The sequence below is a fragment of the Leptonotus elevatus genome, chromosome 5 (assembly GCF_054856555.1).
Source record: "Leptonotus elevatus isolate MCC_2025b chromosome 5, RoL_Lele_1.0, whole genome shotgun sequence".
NCBI classification, from domain to species: Eukaryota; Metazoa; Chordata; class Actinopteri; order Syngnathiformes; family Syngnathidae; genus Leptonotus; species Leptonotus elevatus.
Window position 1 is genome coordinate 21467356 of NC_141243.1, and position 21889 is coordinate 21489244.

Below are 21889 nucleotides of genomic sequence, written 5' to 3' on the forward strand. Positions count from 1 at the left end.
GACCAACAAAATGTTTGCATCCAAAATATCACCAAATAAATTCAAGATTTTTTATCAAACCTTTATTATCACGCAAATAAGTGTGTCACTGGCTCCATTAATAAAAAACGTTATATTTTCAGTAAAAAATAAAAATTATTTGTGCGCGTCCCTCAGTTTATCTTACCACCCCGTCGCACTTACCGGTACTAGTTTTATCTCTAAATTATTGACTGTTGCTTTAAGTGACATCACAAAGAGAAAGTGACACCATTTCAACCTCTGGAACAGCCAAGAAGAAAGAAAGAAGTTTTGACATTATTTTTCATTCTTTTTTTGTTGTTATTTTTTCATGTTAGATAACGCCTGTCACACAATATATATATATATATATATATGGTTCTTCTTCAACACACTCAAAAACAAATTAGGTAACATTGTAGTTTCAATACATAGAATCATAATTAGATCCCAAGTACTTGCAGAAGAATTTTTATTTGCTTGTTCTTGACCACATGTTACAAAGTAGTTGTATTATTAAATGTTTCATTTTTTGAGGAGTTAAAGTTAAGTTGTTAAATTGCCTTTGAACAATTTTCCATAATTACTGTTAAGATGTCCTTAACTCATTTGCTCCCAAAAATGTATAAATATGTTCTATTTTAAATGTTTTGTGTCCCTGAGACGTATTTATACGTTTTTATGATTTATTTTTTTTAATTATTTTTTTTTATGCTAGAGCATACAGAATGCTTTGATGAAGCCTCTCAACAGCACAAAACGGTTGAAGCAATGGTAGTTATTACAAAAACGACCATCAGGTGGCAGCAGAGCATAAGAGATCATCCAGGGCCATGTTGAAAAAATTTAAAGCAGATTTGTGAGTAATGATGAAACTTAGCTATATTCTAATCCTAATTGCTGCAAAACTGAAACAGATAGAAATATATTTTTTTTTCCTGATGAAAGAAGAGAGTCAAATCTTTATTTTGGTTGGTTCCATGTTTTTATAGCAATAGAACAGAATATTGTGTGGGCCTTGCAAAATCAGTCAAAATCCAGTAAAACAGCTGGGAGCGAAGGGTGTTGCTTCAGTTAAAATGGCTGGGAGTGAATGAGTTAAAGGATAATGTACAGTTTGTCACTTTTTTTTACTCACGGCTGCCACCTCTGGCCCAAAGTGTAACTGCAGCATTTGTGTCAAGCTCGTTCATGATGTGCGAGTGCGTGCATGATCTTAAGTGCACGCCACATGTCCGCTACTCCGCGGGGACGCGCATGACGTCAGCCTCCACCACTCCACCCCACCCCTCCCCAAAGAAATTGTGGAGTGTGCAGGGTCCGCACACTCCACTATAAAGGGAAGATAAAAGCTAATATATATGGGCATTGTTGGAGCATGCATGATGTAAAAAAAAAAGGTTTAATATTACCTTTTTAAACGGCACAATGCACCTTTAACTCATTCACTGCCATTGACGGCTATTAACTTACCATGTTTTCCCGCTTTTGTTAACAAGAGTATGAAAACTTAGAAAAAAATGATTGTACATTTAGAACAGATATAAAATTTGTGATCAATCGTGAGTTAACTAGTGAAGTCATGCGATTAATTATGTTTTTTTTTTATCGCCTGATGCCCCTATTTTTTTTTAAATCTTTTATTTTTCTTTTATTTATTTTTAAAGAAAAAATTATTAAAAACAAAAAATAAAAATACAATTTTATTTTTTTTAAGAAGAAAAGATTATTAAAAAGTAGGGGCATCGGGCGATTAAAATGTTTCGAAATGTATTGCATGACTTCACTAGTTAACTCACAATGAATCACAAATTTTATATCTGTTCTAAATGTACAATAATTTTTTTCTAGGTTTTCATACTCTTGTTAACAAAAGCGAAAGAAAGAAATGTTAAACTAAGAGAAATAGTTCAAATGAATTTTTGACGTCTGTAGCCGTCAATGGCAGTGAATGAGTTAAGGAGAATGGAATGCTTCGTAAATGTTTGAATATTTCATTTCATGTTGTTCACATATTGAATGTTCAGTATTTTTACAAGCATATGAATATACTTGCACTTTTCGAGCAAGTTGTTGTATTAATAATTTGTAATGTTTGATATTATTATTTATTGATATTGTATCATTATCATCATCACCATGCCTACATTCATATCCAAAATTAACAAAATTGTCTAATGTCAAATGAATGCCAAAACCAACAGATCATATAAAGAAGCAGAGTTTGTCCTTATACACGATCATCTTTTCTTTTTTTTTTGAGGGAAATGGAGTAAAATGCTTCAGGAATTAATGCTGAATAATGTTCTTGTTTTGTGGACTACTCAAAAGGACTATAGGTTTTATTTGAAATTTTGAAGTAGATTTTAACAATGACACCGATGACATGTGAAATTCATATTTCATTGATAATGAGCCTAAAAATGAAAAAAAATACATTACATAACTGTTTATTGGTGGTTTCAGAAAAAGGATATTTACTCGTAGCAAAACATTACATTTTTAAAAATGTATTTAATGTACCATCACTCAAATATTGGACATATTGTCCGTGACGGGGTGGTACAAAATGGCGACAAGATCCAAATAAAAAGGATAATTTATTTTAATTTTTTTTTATTAATGCCTGAGGTGGGAAAATATGTTTGTTGTTTTTTAGGATTAACATGTCTTTCATGTTGTGGATTTTGGAGGGGAAAACATTAGTTTGCTCTATATGGATATTTTACAAATTGCAAGATGGAAATGACACCCATTTGGGAGAGTGACTCACATGTATAAATGGATCATACGAACAGTACTGGGTGTAACAGAAACAACTCTACAACTATATATTTGCATCAATTAGGTCAACATAAAGGAAATCAATATTAATTAATTGTAATAAATATTCCATTGCGAATTTTAACAACAGCAGCAAGAATAGGGAGCAGAAACCATTTGCAAAGAGAGATCAAAAATATTATACATACATAAAGTTAGGAGAGAAAGCAGCTGTCAGGAGTGACATGTCAGCAATACGTGAATGAATAATCTATCAAGCCTGTGCACAAGCCATTGAGACCAGGGTTGGTTGTGAAGTCTGAGCAGCAGCATGGAAAGACCTGCTGTACCCGTCCGTCTCGCACACATTTGGATTGAAGGATTATTCTTAACATCTTCCTCCACATTGTTGCATGTGTGAGCTGGAATCCTATTCTGGGCAACATTAGGCGAGAAGTGATGTATAGCCAGGACCTGGGCTCGTATATAAAAAAATAATAATAATTAGAGGGCGGCAGCAACATTCCGAGAAAAAAAACATTTTACACTTTATAAACTCGCAAATTTGCGATTTTTTTTTCTGAATATTGACCCCGCCCTCTAAAAAATATATATATATGTATATGTGGTCCTAATACGCCGTCGTACAGAGGTTAGGTTTTTCCTGATGGGCTTTACTTTCACATGATTGTTGATGGTTGTGACAACATGATCAGACGACTCTTTGCGTAGCCCCCGGAATAAACCTCATAAAAGAAAAGAAAGTCTTTCTCGTAGCAATGAAATATACACGTAAGTAGAGCTTCTCCCAGACTTAATGGTACGTACAACTGCATTTTCACCATAGCGGCAGAAAATAATGTGAAAATGCCACAGAGAAATAAATGTATTCAAGTTAAGTAGCCTTAGTGAGTGGCAACATAAGATGGCTGTCGATGGCTTCACTTCTTCCAACGGATGTTAAAAGGGGTAAGACCTGATAAGTTTATACTTCTTCCTATTCCTTTTCGAACATGTATGTGTAAACGTGTAGCTCATGACTGGGTAAAACACTGTGAAACTTTCTTATGTTGCTTTTGTTGCTTTAATGTTGTGTTTGTTGTTTTATATGTTTTGTATATTTTTGTCTTTGCACATGTACTTTTATAACCAGTCCGTTTTTTATATACATGTTGAAATAAAATAAAATAAACGCATGACAGTCCAAGTCCATTCATCTTTGATCAAGTCGCACATGTATCTCACTGCGCTATATTTTTTTCTTTAGCACCAAGATGCCACCAGGTGGCGCTAAAACAATACTGTTTTGATTGTGCTGTACTGGCCACATAAACAGCAAATAGGTCACTTTTCAGCAGGCAGGATAGGTTGAAGAAAGAAAGAAAATCCATTAATTGGCGTATTGTCAAATACCAAACCGGGAATAATTCACTGTAGCAATAGTAGTCAAGTGCATAATTGGTTACCCAAAAAGTGGGGCTTGTCTCACGTGTAAATAGATTAAATTGATACAGAGTGAGAAATTACAGCAAACAAGATGTGGCTCATATGGTAACTGGTAGGGATGTCCCGATCACACTTTTTTGGACCCGAGTCAAGTCACCTAATTTTGAGATTGGCCGATTCCGAGTCCCAACCCAATACCTCGGTATTTTATTGAGGATAATTATTTTTATTTTTATTTTTAACTACCCCAACACCTTTTATATAACGCTTTAGAATACGATAATTAATAACCTACATAATAGAACAACGAATTAAATTGTATGTTCATTACTGTTTGTTTTTAGTTTTTGTATTTTGCTCACAGCTGATGGTGAACAGGAAACGGAGCCGTTTCTGGAGTCACGTGAGACATCACCGTATTCCTATTGGGCGATTCATAAGAAACTAGTTCCTGCTTTGTTTGGATACATGCGCCTAGAAGTTAGTACTTAGACAATATGAACGTGTTATATCGTTATTTTGAGCCATTTTTTACCAACTTACTTTTTGGCTTTCCTGATTAACCTATTTACGTTTTATAGTAAAACGAGACAGTGATTTCTATTTTTATATAAATATTTTTTTACCCGGCGTTTAAGTGTTTGAGATTACGTTTCCTGCGGAAGGATCCCAATGCAACGCGTGGTGTTGTCGTGGAGCGTAATTTGAAAGTCTTGGATTTGTATACTGTATTGTTTTAAATTAGTAGATATTGGCGTCGCTTTATTTTCCCAACCACAGGTTTGCTTCTGTTCTATACATATATATTTGTTTATGATAGGCACCCCTTTCTTTTTTGTAACATTACGTTTGTACGGTGCGTGCTTGTTGAAGGCCTAGCTACAGTCACTAACGTCTCGAGGTCCCAAAAACTAACGACAAACTAGTCCAGTCATTTTTTTAATATTTGAATTTAGCTGTGATAATTCCATTTATGGCTGTACTGTTTCTCAAACATCTGCAATTGTGTATTAAATTGTCGCTTTGAGTAACGACTACTAGCTTTTCTTTATTTTGCTCTCACGTCTACATTGCTGCACCCTGTAAGATAGTTTCTTTTCTCGATGACCACTGACAATCAAGTTTTTTTCAATTCGTAGTTTGCCACTATACTCGGTAAAAATGCATAACAGACTACTCACAAGTAGTTAAAGTAGTTAAAGTTATGTTTTATGCAGATGGCAGGTGAACAGATGGCCATCGTGGACAAGGAGACAGAGCAGAGGGAAATGTTTTCCTCTAAAGAAGAGAATTCTGCATGTGTTTCAAGGAAGCCTCTTGGTTTTCTGAAATTCACACCTTCTCAGTTTGGCATTAATGTCCAAAGTTTCATCCCGACGCCACCAGAAAGCAAAGGTAAGTTCACTTGTACAATATATTTTAAGAAGGAAACTTTGACTAATCATGTCTCTGTCTTTTGCGCCAGAAAAGTCTCGTTTGGCTCAACTAAAGGCAAGAAGAAGGTCAAGTGTAGGTGTGAGGGGCTCACCAGAAACAAACTCGCTCATCCGCTTCATTGCACAACAAAGATTGAAGAATTCTTCACACTGTCAAACACCAAAGGTGAGAATATGTGTCACTGTTTTGTAATTTTAATTTGACAGGCTTTTGACGATCTTTACGTTTGCACTTTGTCACGTTTCAAGCAATAGACGAAACATTACCAGGTATAAAGATTCACTCAGGTCTTTTTCTTTTGAGCATGTCACGTTGCTAATGAATTGAGATGTGAATGCAGACTGTTAAAAACAAACGTTCTCAAGGCATTTAAACTTTTTAATTGTGTACTTGCTGCCAACTCATGAAATCATTTAGCTTTGTATTGCTTCACAATTCACTTTAGCGCCAAAACAACATGTCAAATACACTCACTAGATATGTCAACTTGCTTGGTGCTCACCATTCTCTTCGCCGGCGGCTCCTTTTTGGCTGGGTGCTCACAGACCGTAATGATCGTTCGACATTGTTTTTATTTTACCACGCCGTGTGTGGCAGAGTAAGCGAAACAACTCCACAACATGTTTGGCTGCTTGTGTGCCAAAGCTCGTTGCGTGCCGCGATCTCCGTCTGTTGACGTGTTGCTCTACTTGAACGCGCACACGTCTAGCAACTCAACCGTCTCACCGGTTGATTATCAGTTTTGCTATTAATTGTGTTTTAATCAGGCTTAATATGCTAAGTTTACCTGCAAACTACAATGCTTAACTGCTTATTTGGCACATGGCGGCTGGGGACGTGCGGTGACATCGGCTTGGCATTTCTTGTTGGACATAGTCTGACGAGGGGGCAAGAAAAGCCTGGCGCACCACCGGGCTAATACAACGCTGCAGGGAAGCCGGCTGGCTACGGCCCAGTCGTCACACTCTTTACAGTTAATACAGCACATTATATTATCTGCTTCATTGTAACTTAGTCAGCGAAACTGGTGAAGCTGTTATTTTTTTAAAATGTGTATACTTGAACTCTTTTACTTTTGTTGGGCTGTGACGCAGAGTGTAGGTCATTAACGTGCGCCGTTTCTGGAGTAAGGCTTGATACAACATGTGAAGTTGATGGCTCTGTGTCCAAGCTTTCGTAATGAGTCTCGGGCGAATCAGGCCATGACTTAACATTCTTCTCAAAGAAGTAGTCAATAGTTGTATGATAGTTTTCATTTTATTCTCTGTTGCTTTTTCAACATGTTATCTTCTGGGCTCGCTTTAAGTGTTTAGCGTGCATTTTCAAACATACACACAAACATGCATGCTTACAGTTTTTTTTAAACAATGTTCAATAAAGTGAAAATAAAAAACGTACAGGAATATAATATATGGACCACGGCCAATCAGAGGGGGTTCTCACCCTTTTCTCTGATTGGTTGAGTCCATGATATGTGCGCTCGTTGCCAAACCAAAGTTAGGCTTTCACTACAATGTTGAGGACTTTTTGTCCCTAGTTTGTGATTTGTTGCACTCGTTCAACCTCGTTTTTTTTTTTGTTGCATCATTGTGAAATTGGGGAGCCTGGGCGCACCCCTGAACCCAGTCATACAGGTACTTGTTTTGTCATTCATGTTGAAATGTTGAGTTGCAGCGCTAAAAAGATTTGTTGTGTTCGCTCTCTGAACTCTCAGCAGCTAGGCAAATGTAGCCCCTTACTTCCTCGGGCAGCATCCACCCTGAAGCAGAAAATAGCTTCCTTCCAGAGCCTGATGGGTGTGGCGGAGAGCGAGGTCTGTGATCTGATGCCAAGACAGGATGACAACACTGGAGAATGCATGAAGACAAGAGATTATCTGTCTGGTCAGTCATTGCTACAGGATTAAAAGTTTCATTTCTCAACAATGATCAGTCGCTAAGATTTCTACACGTCTGGAGCACCGTACAAAAACAGGACGTTAAGCCATAGTACAAGCCCAACTCTGTGGGGGCAGAGTGTCTGCACATTCAATGTTTTTGGATGGCACCAAAAAAATACGGCACAATCAAAAGGGAACTGGGAACAAAAGTAAGCATAGGTTTGGGCTCCTGTCAAATGTAATATACTTGCATAATAGTATGCTTTGGCATTGATATAAAAAAATTAAAAAAAGAGTAAACTTCATGAAAATCGGTTAGGAAATGAGCAATGTATGCTTTCATTTTAAACATCATCTAGATTGATAAATGAAATATACATAAGGCAACATAAAAAAAATTAAGCTGACAAACAACTTTGCATCATGCTGCCATTTTCAAATCGTTTGACTGGAGGATGTGTTTTGATTTGACACCACTCAAGGAACATGCACACTGTCATGTCTGTGTGTGTGCTCAAGTATCAAAAACATGTAAATTGTAGTCAACCAGTCTTGGGAACAGAACTTTATAAAAATTAATTAGCAAGGCAAAATAGGTAAAAATTGTTATACTCGCTTAGAAAACTCACTGAAAATTGTGCACACCTACCGTAGCTTGGTAGGCTCCATTACACCATTGACACTTCTGCCTGCTCTGAACTCCTCTGTTCCACTCCCAATGACTTGTCAAATCACTGTCTTGGTGATTAGAAAACCACATTTTGTCAAATCATAATTATATTGCAAATGCAATTCATCGTTCAGCTCAAATTGTCCTTCGTTTTGTTGCCTTATATGATGGAGGGGAGGGGCCGACAGAAAACTGCCAGAATGGGCTTCATTGACCACACTGCTTCAACCGTTTATTTAATGCTCATTAGCTGGCTAACTCCTAGGGATGCACGATATAATCTGTGGCCGATAAGTATCGGCAATTATTGACCAATTTGACGTCAAACAGATATAAACCAGGTAAAGAATTCCGCTGATAATTATTGGCAATTATTGACCAATTAGACGTCATACAGATCAACCAGATAATAAAGAAATCCTCCGATAATAATAGACATCCCACATTGGTCCATCTGTTGTGTTTGTGGCTCAAGTTGTGTCCCAACTCCTCAATCCCTCCCCTCTTCTAAGGTAGTGTCGCATATTTGTGACACCGTAATGCGCGCGACCTCGTGTTCACAGAAGATGCATCATGGCGACATGGCAGTCGCCAGTGTGGCCTTTCTTTACTGTGTCTCCCCAAAATGTTACCCTCACAGTTATTTTGTTGCATTTTTAAAACGTGAATGTTTTGTTTTGTCAAACTCAAAATGAGTTACTGGTTGTCTTTGAAGCAGAGATATCAATAAAATTTTGCTTCATGGTTCTTTACACAGTGTTTCAATGTATTTGTACATGTTAGACTTATAGTCAGATTTGAAAGTATATTTGTATTCAAGTTAATTTAGCAAACAATTATCGGCTTATCGGTTATCAACATCGGCACTGTCTAAATGATCGGTGTATCGGTTGAAAATAGCATTATCGTGCAGCCCTACTAACTAGTGCTTTACACACACACACACACTTCCTGGTGTTTCCCTCAAAGGAGCCCACCTGCCTCCACAAAACGCATGTGCGCTTCCCACATACCTTCATGACACATATTGCGCTACCATTCAAGGGACAGCACTGCAATACTTGTTCTAATCCAGTCACAAAATGTAACTATTAAAAAAATAATAATAATCAACACTGCTGCATTTTGTAACCTTAACATTGTATACTTAAATATTTGTTTATTTATCACAATTGATTTCACCTATGCAATATTCAATAACATTATCACATTACCATATGTTTTCCTGATATTGTAAAGCCTTAATTGGTTCATATGCCTTTCTAATTGCCAAACTGCCTGCTACTAACAATTATGCATGCATGCCTGCCACAGTGCCATAAACAATTTAGGCCAAAAAGAGCCAAAAGTAGTTTTTGTGTATCTTCAAAACTTTTCCATTGCCTTCTCTTTTTTTTTCCATTTCAGATGAATACAACCAAGAAGAAGGGAAAGAGAACCATTATCGAGTGTCTCCCACACCCAGCAAGAAGCGTCGTGTGGGCCCCTTCAACGACTGTAAAGTGAAGATTAAAGAAGCACACACTCCTAACCTTCACTTAAATGGGAGTGGCAAGGAGGTATTATCACTCTGACCATAGACTCCCTTGATTGCCGTTATTCAACTGGTTTCTGCTTCTCTCAGTTCGATTAAAAAAAAAAAAAAAATAAGTACAACCTTTTTGGTATCCTTCTGCTGACTGGAAGCTTTGACAGTATTTTGTTGTGTCCACAGGGAGATAAGGAACCTGTGGCAGAATGCAATGACGGTGTCAACAAAGGACCACGGCCGTCAAGTGGGACTAAAGAAGAAACCCAACCTGTGCTTCCTTCTACACATCTTCATGGTTACAGTGAGCCACCGATGTCCTTGAAACATTACAACTTTTCATCCCAAAGCAACCAACAGGTGGGAGATTCTCTTCTAGACACTTGGACATGTGCACGTTAGAAAATAATTCAGCAAAAATGTGGGACTGACCTCTTAACAGTAGTAATAATCTCCAAAGTATGTTAAAGTATCTTAAGACATTTTCTTCGTTTGTGCATGATTCACTATTTTTGCAAAAGTTCAGGTGTTGTCTGATGAACCGAATAACCTTTAGATGCCATTACAGTTGGGAGGCAATGCGACTCCTACAATTCTAATGGGTGGGGTGTACTGAGTGTTGTTGAAGTGTTTATTAACATGGCATTCTGCAATTAAAACTTGTCTGAAGTTGAACTAAAACGTGGAGTTATTACTCAAGGTAACATCATAGAGATTGGTTTTACGCATAATTTAAACACTTCAATTCATTCAATAATTCTTTCATGTACCATTAGAGGGAGCATAGTCATTCTTTATTGCAGACACAGGTCCATACAAAATAAAATAAAAAGAACACACAGAAAGAAAACACTCAAGGTTAAATTATACAAAACTATGCAAATTAAAATTAGTGCTGTCAAAGTTAAAGCATTAACTGATTAATTAATCACAAAAAATATCGCATTAATCTTGAATTAACGCAGATTAATCGCACTATTAATTTTGACCATAGATTATCCTTTAGCTTGGTTGTTTGAGCAATAAACATAATTACGTGCATTAAAGTAAAGCATTTAATAAATGTGTGCGTATGACATTTAGAATATTTGTTCATGTCAAAATATTGGGCTCATTTTTTTCCCATTTGAAATTATGCAAGTAATTCATTGATTAGAAAAAGAGGAGGATGAGCGTGTGCAGTGGATAAAAAAATGTTGAAGACATCCTCGTAACATTAAATGTCAAAAGAATTAACACATAACCGGTGCTCTTTGGCGAGAAAAAAAATATTGATTAAAAAAGCCTTTCTTATTAAATGATTAATCAAAATTCTATAATGTGATTAATCTGATCAAAAAATTTAATCGTTTGACAGCTCTAATTAAAATGTACACAAATTAGTGCACTAATGCAATCTAACCTTAGAGGTAAATCTATAACGGACCACACCATACCACACTTAGAAAGCCATTGCTTTAGGCTGTTTTCTACATACGTAATTGTTCTCCACGTGACCCTCAAAGTACACCTGATTGATGCATTTACGACTGGAAAGGAAAAAAAAATGTCTGCAATAAGTGCCCCACACCTTTCACACCAAATTTAGGTCAACATCATCATCAACAAAAGTTATTAATACCAGTACTTGTACATCTGTTAAGTAGAGATATGAGTGGTAGTCCAACAGAATGGTAATGTAGCTTATTCTTTCTCAACAGGACAATGTGTTTGAACCTCAAAGCCCCAACCGAGTACAGCCCAGTGGCCTTATATCAGCTTCACCAGAGGAGTCTTTCTCTGCTTTCCAGTTCTCCTCCTTCCCCTCTCAAATAGAGATGAAATCATCAGGTAAAACATGTACACTGCTCTGTCATGCAAGAATTTAGTCTTTCATTTTGGTTCCAAAATGTTGTCGGCACGTGCGTTTTGCTGCGGGCAAACAAAGCAATCCAGCTCCCGGTGGTGCATTAGTCACGGCATGTGTGAGAGTGATAACCGTTATCCCGATCGACTAGAAGAAGTTGTCCGCCAGACACTGTCTGGTTTATTCCCTTGCCTAAACCCTCAAACACCAACCAATCCCTCCAAAATTACCAGAAACTACTACGTCTGCACTAAGGTGTAATGTTCGCCATTGTTGTTTTTTAGCAAAAGGCTAATGGTAGCTCCGGGTAGCTAACCTCCCATCCCTTTGTTGATTAATGCCAACAAAAAAATTTAAACTATGAAGTAATATAAATAAATTCTTACCCTGTGTATTCCCTTTGTTTTTGGGCAAAATTTCATGGTTAGGGAGTGAAGATACCATTCACTAAAAAAATTACCGCCTCTCTGCTTGCTTCGAAGAGAAATATTGGTGTCCTGAAAATACCTGATGGAGAAATCACAAGGAAGATCTGACAACTTTGCCGTTACTGTGGATGCACTTTAGCTCATCTTGACCGTAAATGTCAAAGGGGGGCTGCTCGTCGCATTTAGCGGGCGGGGAGGGGCGTGCCACGGTAAGGTCAATTGATCATGAAATTAATTGACAACTATTTTGATAATCAAATAATCATTTTGGAGCCGAGTCACTTTTTTCTCCCCTCCATCTCGTAAAGCAGAGAGGGGAGGGATGAGCAGTTAGACAGAGGGGGAGCAATGTAGCAAGACCAAAGAGGGCACTGCAAACGAGTGCCTTTTTGCTCTGTTGATTATTGTGCATTGTCCTAAAAAAATTAATAAATATATGTTGCCAGCGGGTACTTGTTTGGCCCGAGGACATGAGTTGCCCATGAGTCTGTTCTAAAAATTGCTTACTAGTTATGGGACATTGACTTACTAAGAATTAAACAGAAGAAGAATGTTAACATTTAGTTATTTCTCCGCATTTCCAAATGTGCTAATTAGTAGTGTTGTTCCGATACCGCTTTTTGGCCCCCGATACCGATTCCGATACCCAGCTTTGCAGTATCGGCCGATACCATACCGATACCTACGTTGTTTTTTTTCTCAACATGAAAAAGCTGCCCCGCCATTGGTTCAGAGCATTCAAGGGCCAATAGCATATCTTAGCTCGGCATGCAGTGAACATGTCACTTATCAGTGAATGTCGTGTATGAGAAAGACACAAGATGCTGCATCCAAAGTCCTATATTAGCGTCAGAATTAATGGTATCGGCATGTTACTTGTTAGTACTCACCAATACCGATACCACTGTTTTAATGCAGTATCGGGTCCTGTGCCGATACCAGTATCGGTATCGGAACAACACTACTAATTAGTACCCAAGATGTAGCTCTCATTTTAAAAAAGGTTGGTGAGTACAGCACATCACTTCCTGTCATTTGAAATTGCTTACTTTATTGTTAATTGTTAATTTGGTTTTGTTTAATTAGTAAACAATACAAGATAAACAACAATAATTGGTTAATAAGCAATCATCAGAATTTTTTTTTTGCAGCACAGTACATTTTAATGCAAAATAAAATTGGATCTGAATAATTGATAACCAATAATAGTGACAGATCTAGTTGACCTACAAGCACAGCTGTGTATTGGATGCAATAATTATATATTATTATTTTTTACTCTCTTTGTCATGTAATCGTCCTTAGAAAGTGTGTGCAGCTGATTATCTCTCTTGAATGCCTTCAGTTTTCATCATTCTTGTACATACAGAACAAAGTGACTCCTCTGTGGCATCTGCAACAAAGAAGAAGAAAAAGCAGGTGCATTTTGGATGTCCTCTTTCCCCCGAGTTCTTTGATAAGAAACTGCCTCCCAGCACCCCATTGCAGAAGGGGGGGACACCAGCTCAAACTTCCACACCAGGTGGGATTTTAAAGCTGAACTTGACATGGAAGACACCACAAAGGGATGAATCTTGCACCACGCAAGCCCAGCCTGACCTCAGCAGTGCATTTGGTGCCTCCCCATTGTTTGTTCCCTCGCATAACAGCAGAATGCGGCATATTGCAGAAGATGGAGTGGAGGAGTTTAAAAAGGTATGTTACTTGTCTTTTTTTTTTAATACAATATTAGAAATGTGCTCAGATTATGATGTGAAAATCACCCTATTTTTCTAACCTTGGTCATTTCCTATTCAACAAATGAATGAATCAATACTGCCCCCAAACAATCTCTCCATTAATAAGTATTAAGTAATTTCTGGACTACAAGCTGCTACTTTTTTCACTTGCATTCGACCCTGCGGCTAATACAAAGGTGCGGCTTATCCATCAGATCACAAGGGGGCGCACTATAAAGATAGCGCAAGAGTGTCAGGCAAAACTAACCAAGTGAGCCCAAATACAGTAGGAGAGAGAGAACGAGAGCGAAGACAATTTGCGGCCTCATTATGGAAAAGAAAGTAGCGGAAACCCGGTGCGGTAACATTAAAACACCTGCGGCTGACAGTCGGGTGCGGCTTATATGTGTAGCAAACTCCAGTATTCCCCAAATTTAGCTAGCGCGGTTTATAGTCAGGTGTGCCTTTATAGCCCAGAAATTACTGTACAAGTGAACCCAACTCCATGGAGGGTTCTGGGTTTCGGGGTCCCGGTATTTGGCTTTTTCTGCAAAACAGAAGCGATTAGAACAAGCCTCAATCTTCAATTTTGCTTGTAATGTCTACAGAAAGCAATGGCTTTAGGTTCATTTTAAAATGTACATATTTGGATATGATTATTGGTGAATCTTGTGAGATAAGTTAAATGTGTTAGTTTAAAAAAAAAACAGCATTTATTTAAATTTATATCAGTACACTGACTAATTTTACAGGCAGTCAATAATATTCGGGTTAAGGTCAGAATCCTGGTTTTTGAAACATTCGAGATAAGCCGTTTACATGCGTGGTGGACAGTTACTCCCTTATACATGGTCATTGCGCTCAACTGGAATATCCCATTCGTAACGTTGTTACCTAAATAGGCGTCATTTTCGCTTGTAACTTTCTATGGTCAATAAGACATTATGTCACTCACGACCCTAAACAAAGTAGTCGGTTTCCTCCTCCCTCCAAAAGTGTGCTACTTTGCAGTGTGTCGTCATGTTTGTTTACCTCAGCTTGAGTATTTTCGGTGAGTTACACGCCAGAAACACAGGCTTCTATACACGTGTGTGTGCACTGTATAAATACAAACTGTGGCATTGTCTCTGTAGAGTGTATTCAAGCGAGGCTCGTTTAGCAAGTGGAATGACACTGCGCATACAGTTACTGTAGAACAAAGATCAAGATTCCTGGTAATATAGAAATAAGTGAAGAAGAAAAGAAGACTGAGAAGAACAATAGTGCATGCGCACAATAACCCAAGGGGTATTTTGGAGGGTTTTCAAAACCACGAATAGGAACATAATTGTGTATTTGTGCATGTTTACATGGCCTTTCAAAACCCGACTTTTGGCAATATTCTGTTTTTTAAAGGGTGATTGCCTGAATGTAAACTTACTCACATTTGCACTGTCAACGCTAATGCTTGGACATACACGTTTTCCTCATTAAGTGCTATTAAGCTATAGTGAGTGGAGCGAAATACGGCATCGTTCATTCAATTATTGTCCATATAATGCAAATGCCCCCCACCGCGATTGCCAATCAGTCCGGACAAAGTCACGTCTTGGAGGCTGACGTCACAAAATGGCATCTGTCATGGCACAATTCATGCTGACGGGTACATACCTGTATTGGTTTTGAAGCAACATATGCTGCCATCCAAGCAAATTCTTTTTCAGGGCGCCCCCACTTATTTAAGCAGAACAATGCAAAAGCCAAAATCTGCCCATGTTACAACAGTGTGGCTTTTGTAGTAAAAGAGGCCCCGACTTGTCCCAATGAAAATGTGTCTCACAACATGAAGAGAAAATTACAACAACGGAGACCTCGAACTGCTCAGCAAAAACAGGAAAGAATTCTACCTGCAAAGTTTCAACAAATTAATTACTGTTATCAGTTCCGAAAGGCATGAAATTCAAAATAAGTGAATATTTGCAAAAAGGAAAACGTTTTTCCGTTTGAACAAATGTCTTGTCTTGGTTGAAAGGGACTTGAAAATCTTTATATTCTGTTTTATTTATTTAGTCCCAACTGAAATTTGGTTGTACCTTACATACCCTAATATGTTAAGTGTAAACATTGTCGTTAAATAAATGTTCACGATGAATACCGTAGCAGCTTGCTTTTGTATCAGCTTGCTTCATCTTGGCATCAGTAGTGGTTGGATCATATATAGTTTTCTTTTTTCGTTGACTAACCATATCCATTTATCATATTCATTATTTAGGAGTAAAAGTATCACGGTTATGCTATGAGCAAAATTGTTTAAGGTGCTTTTTGTTTTTATGCATCTAGATAATTTTTCCTTCAATAGAAGACGGCGACTCTGCAGTTATGACTGATACAGGTTGGAAATTGAATTTTATTGACAATTGGTTAGTGTGAAGTCAGTAGAATGCATGACTTGAATTTTTATTTCTATTTATTTTTTCAGAATTGGTGAATTACGCCCAGCTGAATTTAAATGATGCTTTCAATGATGAGGCTCTTTCTCCAGTTGCAACAACAGGTACAAACTCATTCATCCTTTTTTATAGATGCAATGCTTTGAGAAAGTATTCAGAGCCTTTAAGATATTCACATTTCTGGTGATATTGCTAAAATGTCCCAGCCCCCCATCTCCACGTTTACATATTTACGCTTTTACATTGATTATTAATATTATTAAATAATAATTCATAATGGAAGGTGTTGTGGAATTTTCAGCCGTTTGGCGAGATGAATGAAACCGTCTGTAAAAAACAATTTATTTTGGGTTTCTTTATATTTGAAGCTTCAAATATACACAAGTCTAACAGAGCAGTCTAGAAGATTGTTGTCTGTGAGAGAGTGCGCAGTAAGAATCACGGGAAGATTGTTTATGCTGCCTAGTTAGGAATTTGGGAGGAGAAGGGAAGGTCAAAAGTCAGAAAAGCAAGCAAGTCTGTTCCAAGCAGGCTTACCAGTCAAGGTCACTTCGATATTGCTTCATGTACAAGAAATGGAAAAACTAGAGCTGTCAAACGATTACATTTTTTAATCAGATTAATCACATCTTAGAATTTTGATAAATCACGATTAATTGCTTAATTTAAAAGTTTTTTTATCAACATTTTTTGCCCGCCAAATTTGCCGATCATCTAATTAATTCAACTAGTTAATTCTTTCAATTTTTAATGTTATGAGGACGTCTTCAAAAAAAATTTTTGCTCCACTGCACACGCTCATCCTCCTCTTTTTCTAATCAGTTAATTACTTGCATAATTTAAAATGGGGAAAAAATGACCCCAATATTTATGAACAAATATTATGAATGTCATACACAAACATTTATTAAATAGTTTATTGCTCAAACACAACCTGTGCTACCTTTAACACAACCATCCACTGTCAAGCTAAAGGATCATCTGTGGTCAAAATTAATAGTGTGATTAATCTGCGTTAATACATGATTAATGCGATAATTTCTCGGGATTAATTAATTAGTTAACGCTTTAACTTTGACAGCACTAGAAAAAAACTATTGTTAAAAAAAATACAGGTGTCCACAATACAGTACAAACTAATGCTGAATAATTATTTTCCATAACAAAGGTAATTTGAAGGAAATGTGGTCATTTTAAAGTGTCTATTCATACTTGTAGCCAAAATAAGCAATCTTGGAACAATCGCATTGGTGACCAAAAACCACAATAAAGACATTTTGTTAAAATGGATGAACATTTTAGAAGGATAACTAAAATACCGAAATCACAGCTAAACACCTCTAGGGGAGACTTGAAAATGTTTTCAGTCTTCTTAAAAAAAAATATATATATATATATATAATCAAATAAAATAAAATAAAGAAAATGTTTTCTTTCTATCTGTGCACTTCCTATCTACCTGACAGAGACGGACACAATGTGCCAAATGATAAATGTTGAAGAAAATCTGCAAATTTCATAATTTAAAAAATACACTTAACTGTATTTTATCTATAAGAGTTAATTATACTAAACATTGTACTACTTAAAGTAAACTCTTATCTTCATGAGGGTTTCTTTCAGTTTTTTATTGTGATACTGTAGCTGAAATAGCTTTCTAACATTACTGCTTGGAAAGTGAAAATTGAAATTATTTCATCAAAACGCTATTATATTCAACATTCTAATTCTGGGTCTGAATGTACTTTATTGATAATACTATAGCTGTTATTGTTCACTAAGACTGAAATGATTCTCGGCCTGGAAGCATATTTTATAATAACATAAGAAATCATTTTTGTCTGTTTTCTTTTTCCAATTGTATTATATTGGTAGTTAAGCAACTGATTTCATTGAATGGTTCCCCTTAGAAGTGAAGTCTGAGACAAGTCCAGCCTGCCAATGGAATGCCCTGAAAGAGCTTGCATCTTTGCCAGAGGAGAAACAACCTGAGGCTGTCAGTAAGGCTGCAGCTACATTGAGGCACCAGGAAAAAAAGGTCTGCTGTGCATTCTTATTTACATATAGGGTATCCCAAAACGTGTTCTTAGAAGATATTTTTCGTTAAAAACAAATGTCTCAAAAGCTAAACAAAACTTGCAGGTCAAACCACCATTATGAGTAATGTCAGCAAATTTCATAAAATACATTGAGCATTTAAAGAATTGACTCATTTAAACCTATGCTATTTCTATCAAACAATGTAAAGTGTGATAAAGACATTGGATCTAGAAATTTAACTTAATGCATGTCAGGGCTCATGCAACGACCAAACACAGCTCACCTTCTGAGATGGCTAAAACGGCTGGATTTTGCTGCTTAATTCATATTCCACTAAATCAATATTAACCAGAATACCGTATTTAGATCAGTGGGGCTGTTGGTATTGTCAACAACAGAAAATGGGGGGTTGACTTCCCCTTTAATAAATGTTTCATTTTATCGCCACAGTTTGAGCCTGGATTTCACAATATATGTAATGGGCAACAAAAAGTGTTCATAAAATAAAATACATCACCTCGGACGTCAACCAGCAACACGACACGGAGTCCATTGAACATTGGAGGTTCCACAGTAGTCTCTTTTTCTTTTTTTTTGTCTGACCACAAAATGAATGTCTCCCATTGCAGGCAGTGGCTGAGTCTGAATCTACAAATGGATTTCCAGCTGCTTGTAGTCGGAAGAGAAAGGTATTAGGACTGCTGATCTTGCCATTTAGCAGACACGATTTCCTTTTTATCAGTCAGCTTTATCTACCAGCTGCCAACAGATTACTGTTTAATTCCATTGAATATGAAAGTAATCGCATTTCGGCGTATCCACCTTCTGCGCATGTGCTGGAGAGATGGTCCGTATCATGTTGGTCATCTTTCTGCCAATTTTCTCTTCCGTTTAGCTACCTGAGCAGAGCACACCTGTGAGGAGGTCGACACGCTCTGCTGCCAAGCCTTTTGAGGCGATTCAAGTGAGTTTACTCAGGCTTGTGTTGCACAAATCCTGGTCGGAAAAGTGAATGTCTTTTTTTTTCTTTATCTATGCCGTTGTTACACACATTTTAAGGGGATTTCCATGCCCCCAAATCAGTATGTCTTTCAAGTAGCTAAAATGGTGCATTTAAAATTGTGATTAGAAAGTTTACACTGAGGTACTTTTTGAATGATATGCCACACTTTGATTAATTCATTGTAAATTGTTTAACAACCCCCTAAGAACCACAGTTTTGAGTGTTGGCCTATTTTATAAAAAAATTGAATTATATAAATTATTATAACTTCTGTCTCTGCAGTTGCGCAAATCCACAGCATCAAATCGGTGGAAAAAGGAGGTGAACCTTTCTCTTTACGGCTCTCGAGAATACGCGTCCAAGAATCCTAGCCTTAGTCCCATCCGAGAGTTGTCCGTCCGCCCGTCTGCAGAAGGGCAGTGCAGTCCCCCCACCAGCTATGCAGGTAAATGATGTACACTCATCGTCTAAACTATAGACGGTGTTCTAAACCTTGTATAATGTTTAAGTCACACAAAATGTATGCTTAAGAGAAAAGCAGCTCTTATTTGCTTAAAGGAGACATAAGCGGCATGTATTGACAATTTAAAACCGTTGACAGTTAAAACTGGCTGTTCAAATACAAACAACAGTAAAAAAAAAAAAAAAATGTATGATGTATTAAATTATCAATGTATGTTTATCTAAATTCCCCAAAAAATAATTTGTAAAATAGTTAACACAACAGATCCTGCATCAGTCAGGAGCGCTGCAAAGGCCAGCTTTGGCGAGCGTACAATCGCATTGTCAGACATCGCTGTTTTGATCAGAAAACAATCAATTCTTCTGACCCACCACAAAAATCCAAATGCGCACAGATGTGCTACTGTGACGTGATGATTGTATCAGCTTTTTTTGCCGTTATTGGATGCGTCTGGAGACTTTTCCCATGTCCAGACAACAAATGACTGGCACTTGTGCAATACCCATAAAGATGTGATCTTTAACCCGTGATCACAACCCCCGTGCCAGCCATTTTCAACACCCACCAAATATTGTGTTCTATGATTGTTTTTACATCAAAGCTACCAAATGAAAGTATAGACTCGTCTTTCACCACAAACAAAACGTTTCTGTTCCCTAATGGTGCTAGTTAACAACATAAATGTGTTACATTACAAACGTTACAAACACTTACTTAAAAAAATATATAATAATTTATAAAATTGTGTGCTGGATTCAAATCTCTAGGTTTTTTTCTCTATAAAATATCACTAATATAAGAATATCAAATCCGCCGAATGCATAAAAACAAAAGCATTCAGAAAAAAGACTGATGGCAGATTTGAAATCAGCAACCAAAAATTGTAAAGAATCAGTTTAAAATAATAATAATAATAATAATAATAATAAAACTCATGCAGCAGGAAATGGAAGAAAAAAATGTTGGCCAGTGTAAGCAGTGGTAGAATGTAGGTACATTTTACCCACTTTGCCCAAAATCCTGAGAAAAAATATTGTGTAAACATGCGTATCATGCCAAACAGTGGCTTTTTGTTATTTTTTTCTTGTAATGAAATACAAGCACTTGCGTGACGCCAACCCAGGGCAGCCATTAGTAACGACCTCATCATCCTCGTCATATTTAACATCGCCAAAGCAAAAGAGGCAAAAGTACTGAATTTCCTCTTTTGTTGTTGATTTCTCCCAATCATCCCAGATGAAAGTGCAAACCTGAAGAACGAATCTGCTGAATTAGCAAGCAGCGGCCCTGAGTCTTCTGCTTCTATTGGTGAAAGTACATCAGGCACTCCATTGTCTTATGGACCAAAAGTCTTGGGGAAGAAAAGGTGCTCACCAAGATCCAGGACCACAAGTCGGGGGAGATTCAAGGAGGCCAGAGTTTCAAATGAAAACCTGCCATGTGTGGAGTCTCATATGGAAACCGAGGAGAAGACAAGCGAGAAACGTGAAGAAGAGATCACTGCTGTGTCAATAGATGTCCCCTCACAACAGGAGTCGGCTGGCACTGAAGAACTTTGCACCATAACAGTTGCTGACTCAACCAGCACACACACAGATACAAAATCAGAAGGGCTTGTGGCTGTTGATGGTTCCACCTCAGAAGAAACCAACACGGTGACCTTGACAACCCAGCCGGCCCAAAAGGTGTCGAGACGCAGGAGGCGCTCTGTGAACCTGGCAGAGGAACAACCTGAACAGCAAGTAGAAACACAGCAGAAGAAAACCAGCGACTCTGCTGAAGAGGCAGCACCAGCCAACGGTGGTCTGGCTTCCTGGCAGGCCGAGTTGAATTTTGAGGATGTCTTTAAACGTGTTCCCAGCAGGGGGCAGCGCTCGGTGCGCCGCAGCCTCAGGAACCAAAGCAACGAGGATAATGACACGGGTCTGGCCTGGGTGCCCCAGATCTCCCCTGAAATGAAAAAAGGAACCAGCATGAAGACCCGCAGTCGGAAATGTTCTTCTACTGTTCTACCAACCAACCATGTTTGAGGATACTCTGCACACCACTTGCTGGTATTCGGACGGTTCTTGTTCACTCAATTGTTCCTTGTGTGTGTTCTTTCGTTCATAATTAAATTGCTTGTTTTGCAAGCTTGTTGTTTTATGGGATGAAAGTGCTGATGCTTTTGTCCTGAGCCAATCATTTGCATCGTTCTTCTATGCAAGCCACTCAATACACAGAGAGCCCAATCATTTAT

The 21889-nt window shown here is 37.6% G+C and overlaps 1 protein-coding gene across 4 annotated transcripts; it reads left to right on the top strand.

Moving 5' to 3' along the window:
* The first annotated feature begins 4685 nt into the window (after positions 1 to 4685).
* cdca2 (cell division cycle associated 2) lies at positions 4686 to 21795 on the top strand. 4 transcript variants are annotated; one of them, XM_086076978.1, is made up of 15 exons: positions 4686 to 4989; positions 5427 to 5604; positions 5675 to 5811; positions 7361 to 7529; positions 9603 to 9754; positions 9910 to 10083; positions 11424 to 11553; positions 13367 to 13692; positions 16035 to 16086; positions 16174 to 16248; positions 18055 to 18182; positions 18814 to 18873; positions 19080 to 19148; positions 19470 to 19632; positions 20887 to 21795. In XM_086076978.1, exons 2-15 carry the CDS (start codon positions 5427 to 5429, stop codon positions 21678 to 21680), a joined length of 2607 nt encoding a protein of 868 aa, XP_085933104.1. In that variant the 5' UTR covers positions 4686 to 4989; the 3' UTR covers positions 21681 to 21795. The 4 variants fall into 4 exon arrangements, with proteins under 4 accessions (XP_085933104.1, XP_085933105.1, XP_085933106.1 ...); XM_086076979.1 differs by having other exon boundaries at positions 7364 to 7529; XM_086076980.1 differs by lacking the exons at positions 4686 to 4989; positions 5427 to 5604; positions 5675 to 5811 and adding an exon at positions 5880 to 7280.
* Positions 21796 to 21889: the final 94 nt, after the last annotated feature.